We start from the raw sequence: 7,716 nt of genomic DNA on the forward strand, positions 1-7,716 counted from the left end.
CCCACGCGCTGGGCGACGCGAGGTGGCGATCCTCGGCGTCCGTGGAAGGAAGGGCGCGGGCCAAGGGTCCGCAGGTTCCAGCCGCAGGCGCCCTCACAGTCGCTTCCGAGGCTCCTCCACCCCCGGCCCCGCCGCTCCGTCTCCCCCGGACTCTCGGCTCAGGCACTGCCGCAGTCTTCGGGAGCTCCGGAGCCAGAGCCGGAGCCGGGAAGCACGTCCCCGGACGTGTCTCCACGGGCGGCGTCGCGGGAACCGGGCGCTGGAGGCCTGGGCGTTCCCGGTGCTGGGCTCTCGGGAGACGAGGTGCAGGCGCTGGGCGGGTCGCGTCCGGAGACTGGAGAAGCCGGGGCCGCTCGGGTGCCGGCGGTGGGTGTGTTTCCAGACCCAAGCGCGAAGCTCGTGGGGGTCGTGCCCGCTCACCCCGCGCAAACCTTGGATCGGACCCAAGTGATGGGCTAGAATCTTCGCACAGGGCCGAAGGAGGGGGAAGACGGACTGCTCATGGGGATCTGGGCTGCGGTGACTGCTCTGGGCCTGGGGGAGCACTTCCTGGAAACTCCGGTAAAATCCCGCGCCCGTGGCAGGGCGGAGGGTCGCTGGCCAAAGAGATGCTGGCCTTCTTGGTGGCCTTTTCCTCAGAAAGAGGAGGGAGGAATGGGTGTCGCCGGGACTGCCTTTACTGGGGCAGCGTTCCTGGGATTCTGCAGCCTTCTCTCAGTTTGGCCCTGCCCCAGGGGCCCTGGGTCAGTTTCTGAGTGATGGTCCAGATGAAAGGCCGCTGCGTGTCCTCGGGCTGCAAGGCGTGACCCTCTGGGGACCGTGCCCAGCCATGCACTCGGAGGTCCCCTCGGGCTCACACTGACACGCCAAGGGGTGGATGGCTGGAACTCCAGGTGTGGCTGACCAGGAGGTGCCCTGAGTTTTCCAGAAGACCCAGAGGAAGAGCCCTGGCTGCCTCTGGCACCTCTGGTTCAGTGCACCTGGCACTTACCTGCCTGACCTTGAGTTCCGTGATGGGGGACATCGTGAGCTCCCTGCCAACTGCCCACTTTCCGTGTTCCCTGCCCAGCAGTCTATGTACTCAGAGTGGGAGAGAGGGGGCATCCCCTCCCTCTGGCTGAACCTGAGGTTCCCACCTGCTTCAAATGAAAAGCTGCTGGCAGGTAATATTTGGGATTGAGAGTGAATTTTAAGCGGTTTCGCCTCATGTGTATTCACAGAGCCAGGCTCGGAAGCTGAAGGTGGGCCTGGAGACACAGAAACAACTGCTTCCTGGGGATAAAACAATTAAGATAGGAATCCCTATCCCCCAAGCAGGAAGGAGCTGGTGGCACCTTTCTGAGGAGGGTTCAGGGAGGGGACTCTAACTCCCCTTAGTAAATCACACTACTCTCCTACCAGCAACTTGAATCTGCAATTCTAGGTTCAACATCTGTTAATGAAAAATCAATCCAGAGTCACTTCTTCCAGTGGCAAGGCAAACAGCTGAGAATCCTTGATAGGGGTGGGGAAATGGGTGCTTATAAACTGCTCATGTGCCACACCTGTGCTGATTGTAAGCGTACACAAACTCCTTAGAAAGGATGTTAGTCATTAGTATACAAATTTGTTTGATAGTCATACTTTTTGAGCCTGTAATTTAAGTCCTGGTTGTTTATTGTATAAGTTTGTACAGTGTTACAAGTTTGAAATAAGTGTGTATAATTACGCAGGCTCCTCTCTAATACTCTTAAGGTGGACGCAGTTCCTGTGCTCATCTATCTGCTTCTTTAAATACCATATCGAGGGACTTCCTTGGTGGTGCAGTGGTTAAGAATCTGCCTGCCAGCGCAGGGGACATGAGTTCGATCCGTGGTCTGGGAAGATTCCGCATGCTGCCAAGCAGCTATGCCCGTGTGTCACAACTACTGAGCCTGTGCTCTAGAGCCTGTGAGCCACAACTACTGAAGCCCGCGCGCCTAGAGCCCGTGCTCCGCAACAAGAGAAGCCACCGCAACGAGAAGCAAGTGCACAGCAAGGAAGAGTAGCTCCGGCTCGCCATAACTAGAGAAAGCCCGTGCACAGCAATGAAGACCCAAGACAGCCAAAAATAAATAAATAAATACCATGTTGAACTTCCAGCCAAAGAAATGGTGTGTATATGGGGGATGGGGGTATTTAGGAACCATGATAAAGGAAGTCCTCACTAGGGGATGGTTTACACTTTATTTTTCCCACAGAAGAGTTACTTTTTATTAGCTACCTGACACATTAGTACTTTATTTCCCTTTCATTGAAATTGAGAACTACGGAAGAGTAGAAAGAATTCTGTATATCCTTCACTGAGAACCAACTGTTGATATTTGTCACATTGATTCCCTCCCTCCCTCCCTCTCTCTCTCTCTCTCTATGTATATATATGTATATATATAATTTGGGGGCTCATTTTTGGGCGGTGCTGAACTATTTGTAAGTGAATTGTAGATATCAACACTTTACATATTTCAACATGTTTCGTGTTAGAACAAGGACCTTTTCTTATGTAATAAAGGCACCACACTCTAGAAATTGTATATTATAGAACATACAATCAAATACTATTTTACAATATAGCCCATGTTAAAACTTCCTCCACTGTCCTGAAATGGTCTTTCTCTGTCTTTGATTCAGGGTTTGAATCATGCGTAGCACTTGGGTGTCTCTTGATTAATAAGATGATCTTCTGCTTTTTTGTTTTCATGGCTTTGACAAACCAGTAGTCCATTGGTCCCATTGTTGGTGATGCTAATTGCGGTCTTTGGTTAAAGTGGCATCTGCCCTCCAAGTTGCTATTGTGAAGGAATATTTTCTCCTTTGTAATTCGTAATCTATGGGCTAGGCTTTCCAGAACTCTTCAATATCCAGTTAATAACCTTTCATTTGATAGTTAGCCATTGATTATTATCTGAATTGATTACACTGGTGGCTGCAAAAGAACAGGCAACCCACAGGCTTTGATTGCAGGTGAAGAGGTCTGCCCTAATAAGTGGCCATGAAGGCTGCTGAGGGGACATTAGATGTTATCAGAACATGACCTTGGGAAAAGCCAGCTTCATCTCTGTCTGTGAACCCCTAAACATTGAAACACACCCCCATCGGATAGATCTAGTGCAGTGTTTAGAGCAATCTGTTTTTTAAATGAATAAAACAAGTTTGTTTAGGGCCTGAAGGCCGGACCACATAGTTTAGGCCACGTGAGCTTCGAAATCCGGGTAGATTCAAAAGTTCCAGACTCAGCGGCTTCAAGGAACGTGAACCGTGGGGCACTTCAGAGCCCCCATCAGGACCCTGGAAGAAAATGAATATCGGAATCTCGTTTTCCTCTTTGTTAAGTGGCAGGAGTGACCCCTCAGTCCCTTGAAGTTGCAGAAGTCGCCCTGCAGTGAAGTCCCGGGGTCCGGCTCCCTTAGGCCAAGCGCAGACACACCCTCCTTTGGAACGTGGAAGGCAGGGACTCGATTTGGCAGCTGGGTGGCCGTCGCACCCCCAAACCTGTACTGCTTTCCTTGGTTCAGGCCCAGCCACTGTTTCTAGAATAACAAGGGTTTCTAGCGCCGTCTCCCCACTCACTCCCAAGGTGAAGGGATTTTGGTGCAGAGGAAACGAGTCAAAGCAGGTGGAAGCCCGAGTCAACTCGGAGACAGCTGGGCCCACCCGCACTCGGGAGCCTAGACGGTCAACCTGAGACCAAGGCGGCCCGGGCGTGCGGGGCGTGGCGAGTGCGGAATTGCGCTGCCGGGCCGGGGGCGGACCGGGGGCGTGGCCTGGATGGGGCGGGGGCGTGGCCTGGATGGGGGTTGGCCAGGGGCGCGTGGCGTGGCTGGCCCAGGTGCTTAACTTTCCGCCGGAGGCGTCATCCTGCCCAGTCTAGGTCCGAGCTCCCAGCAGGGCTGGTATAGACATCCAGAAGATGGGGAAGCTGCCCGAGCGGAACGACATCCCACCTTGGGTGGGGACTCCCGAAGTCTTGACGGAGCCCAGGGTGTTCCAGGTCCAGACGGGGCTGTTGGAAGCCGTGTTCGGTGAGTGAGCCCAGTCCTAACCCGGGTGCCCCGGCCCTCCTGGGCCCGAGCGCTCATCTTCTTCCCTAAACAGGCCCCGACGGATCTCGAATCCCATTCGTCGAGGAGGTGAGCAAAGTCATACTCCAGATGAAGGGTCTGGAAGCTTCGGACCTCGCCGAAGTCATGGTTTCCGGCTCTTACTTGTTCAAGTTTCAGACCAAGTGGATGCTCCAGCCCGTGGCCTAGCGGCACCGCCAGCGGCACAAACAGGTTGAGAGGCCTCATGACCAGGTGCCCTGGACCTGCCTGTGCAGGCGGCCTGGCTCGCGCCCCTCCAGCCCTCCTCACCCCTCCCTAACTATCCCCTCCGGGCAAACACCAACAGCACCCACCCGGGGAGGCCTCTGTGTCCAGGCTGTGCCCCAGACTCCTTGGCAGTGCCGGCCCTTGGCCCTAGGGACCCTGGAGTAAGGCTGTGAGAGGTGGCCGGGGCTGGCCTCCTGGGGCGGGGCCTCCCCACCCGCCATGTTGGAATGAGCCCAGTTGGCCCCAGGTTCTGAGGTTCCCGAGAATCCCAGGCCAGGACGTCTAGCTGGGAAGTCCTAGAGAGGAACCTTGGAAAGAGGCAGAGAACTGTTCAGGCTCTTACCCTCTCCCCTCACACTTGCCTGCTGTGGCTTTCTGGTGCAGGGATGCTGCAACCTGAGGAAGCCATGAATTCGCTCGACCTAGCTCCTCGGATGAAGGGAAGCCAGTTTGCAGCCAGACCAACCTGGGACGGCCAGGTAGAGCGGAGGCTGCAGCCGGGGCTGCCCGGGGTCTGGTTTAGACTCTGCTCCAGCCTGACAAGGAACACCCAGCTGGCTTCTGGTCTCTGCCTTTAAGTCCTCCTGTCCTTCCCCCCAAGGTTGCTAATTACACAATAAAATTTTAAAAGGTTTCTTGATGTGTCTTGTTGTGTAGTTGAGATGTTGGAGATAACATCACAGGTGAGGTGGCCCTGGGAGCTAAACTCTTAGTGAAACCCCTAAGGCTAGAAAGAGGTCCCAGAGCACGGGGGAAAAGGGTCTGGAGAGAAAAGGAAAAGGAAGAGGAAAGGGTCTGGAGAGAAAAGGAAAAGAGTCTGGGAGTCAAGTTCTGAGATGCAGCTCTGACCAAAAAATCAGACAACCTAGGAGAGATGTGGTATCCTGGCATTGAGAGTTTCATATCCTTGTAAACTAAATTGGAGACCGCTGTCTGGGTTCTCATTTGCATTCAGCCTACTGCTACATATTATTTAGGTTGGAGTGTGAAGAAAATTCAGCCTTACAGATAGGTATACAGGAAAGGAGAACCTCACACAGACCCCTTGAAATGGTCTCTGGAATTCTCCACCACACTTACAGGAGGCCCTGGCCTCCGAAGGGTAAGTGGGATTAGGGTGGATGAAGCATTACCGTAGGTGGGGCTCACTCCTGAGGGTAGAGGGGCCATCAGAACGGGGGCTACAGTTTTCCCTCGCAGAGACCAGCCTGGTAGTTCACAGGCCGGAATGAATCCCCTCAGGGAGCTTTCTGACCCTTTGACCTTAGCCACATTCACCCTCCTACCCCCTCTCCCTGCTCAGGTTCTAAATTGAAGATAATAGCCTCTGACCTCAGGCGAAGTTGTGAGATTTACGTAGGGCAAGCGTCACATCAGAAACAAGCGTTGACTATCTTTTGGAGCAACTGAACAAAAATGGGGGAGAAAAACTAGCAAGGAGCCATTTTCTGCAAGAGGCACGTGGCCTGTCCATCAGACAGCTGTTCTCGTTCTCACTCAGTAAATGAATGGCACCAGCATTTTGGGCCAGTGGTTCAGGCCCCAAACTAGAAGCCGTCCTTGATGCCTGACCACCCAAAAGGACTCCCTGCTCGAGCCCAGTCACCTTGACTTCCAACCTGAGCCCTTCCTGCACCTGTACCCGGTCCAGCTGCCCACCCCACCCCGGCGCCAACCTGCCTTGCCAGAACTACTGAAAGAGCCTCCTATCAGGTCTCAGGGGGTTCTCTTTTCGGCATCTCACAGTCCGCTCCTCTGTCAGACTTAATTCTTACAACGTTAATCAGATGGCCCCTCCTCCAAAGGGAACTCCAAAATTCTCCAAAGTTTTCCAGCCAACCTAACCCAAGCTCCTGGCCCTGACCTAGAACGCCCTGTGTAACGTGCCACCTGCCTGCATCTCTGCTGCAGATCCGTATCCTTTTGCTGCCCCTCAAACAAACCGTCTTGTTACCACTTCAGGGCTTTTATTTTTGCTCTCCTGCCAAGAACACCTCTCACTTGTTTTTATTAAATTTTTCGGCCACACCAGGTGGCTTGCAGGATCTTAGTTCCCCGACCAGGGATTGAACCCGTGCCCCCTGCAGTGGAAGTGTGGAGTCCTAACCACTGGACGGCAGGGAATTCCCTCTCATTTTTTTGAGTGATTCTGTTCCCTTCTTCCCGGTGGTCCATGTTCCCTCCAGGGGTCCTCTCCTCCTCCACTGTCTCTGCTTGACCTACTTTAGTTTTGTTCATGGCATTTTCAACACGACTGACAAGCTAACCGTTCGTTTTCCTCCTCTGCCCCACTGGAATGTAAACTCTAGAAAAGTTGAGATTTTAAAAGAATAGACAGTACGGGGCTTCCCTGGTGGCGCAGTGGTTGAGAGTCCGCCTGCCGATGCAGGGGACACGGGTTCGTGCCCCGGTCCGGGAAGATCCCACATGCCGCGGAGCAGCTGGGCCCGTGAGCCATGGCCGCTGGGCCTGCGCGTCCGGAGCCTGTGCTCCGCGATGGGAGAGGCCACAGCAGTGAGAGGCCCGCGTACTGCAAAAAAAAAAAAAAAAAAGACAGTATGTAATATTAACTGTTGAGGAGAGTTTTCTAAGACAAGGACACCAGCTTGGCTGCTTGGGTTTGGATCCTCTTTAGCGACGGAACCGTGAGCCTTGTGCTTTGGGTCCCCCTCTGTAATAGGGTAAGATCCGTCGCATGGGTTGTAGTGAGGATATCAAGTCTTAGGACAATGTCTGACACCATGGGCAGTCAGACATGATTTCTTGAATGTATGAAGGACAGGCTGCAGGACTGGAGCTGGATTGCTCCCTCCCAGGCTTATGGAGGAGGGACTCCAGCCTCCAGCCCCTGTTCTCACACTGAAGGCTCAGTGAGGGGAGCTGGGAAGTCCTTTGTCAAGGGCACTGTCCCGCCTCCTGGAAATGCAGGATGGTGTGTGTGTTTCCTGGGGTCTCTGGAGGCCATACAGCCTTTAGGTCACCAGGAAGCAAAGGTATGTTTTGGCATGCTATTGAAGTTCATTTTGAGGAGAGGAAGAGACTAGGCAGGTACCCTATGGGCATCCTGACACCCTCCCTTCCAGCCTTTGAGAATTGCACCAGTACTCTGGCCTGGAAGTCATGGACCACTCAGCACAGCTCCTGCCCAGGATTTTGGAGGAGAAATCAGTCCCACCTTTCCCACATCCCCAAGAAACTGATGATTGTTAAAAGCGTTGGCCCTCTGATTTTGAAGAACTAGACACACATAAATGACTTTCCTCCTGTTTGGAGGGTCAGGAGGGACAGTTGGCTCAACTCCGTGTGGAAGGAGGCCAAGAGTATCTACAAAGGTTGACCTGCCTGGCAGATTTGTTCCTTCCCGGTAAGAAGAGCTGATAGGCTCTCA

At 53.6% G+C, this 7,716-nt stretch overlaps 1 protein-coding gene across 3 annotated transcripts; it reads left to right on the forward strand.

Annotated features, from left to right (window-relative positions):
• Positions 1 to 3,842: 3,842 nt before the first annotated feature.
• Positions 3,843 to 4,929, forward strand: DPPA5 (developmental pluripotency associated 5). Of its 3 annotated transcripts, none has more exons than XM_067702978.1 (3): positions 3,843 to 4,040; positions 4,114 to 4,313; positions 4,713 to 4,929. In XM_067702978.1, the coding sequence occupies exons 1-2, from the start codon at positions 3,929 to 3,931 to the stop codon at positions 4,266 to 4,268; spliced, it is 267 nt and encodes an 88-aa protein (XP_067559079.1). In that variant the 5' UTR covers positions 3,843 to 3,928; the 3' UTR covers positions 4,269 to 4,313; positions 4,713 to 4,929. The 3 variants fall into 3 exon arrangements, with proteins under 3 accessions (XP_067559079.1, XP_067559078.1, XP_067559077.1); XM_067702977.1 differs by having other exon boundaries at positions 4,114 to 4,292; XM_067702976.1 differs by having other exon boundaries at positions 4,114 to 4,929.
• The last annotated feature ends 2,787 nt before the right edge of the window (positions 4,930 to 7,716 follow it).

This window comes from Pseudorca crassidens, chromosome 13 (genome assembly GCF_039906515.1).
Source record: "Pseudorca crassidens isolate mPseCra1 chromosome 13, mPseCra1.hap1, whole genome shotgun sequence".
In the NCBI taxonomy this organism is placed as follows: domain Eukaryota; kingdom Metazoa; phylum Chordata; class Mammalia; order Artiodactyla; family Delphinidae; genus Pseudorca; species Pseudorca crassidens.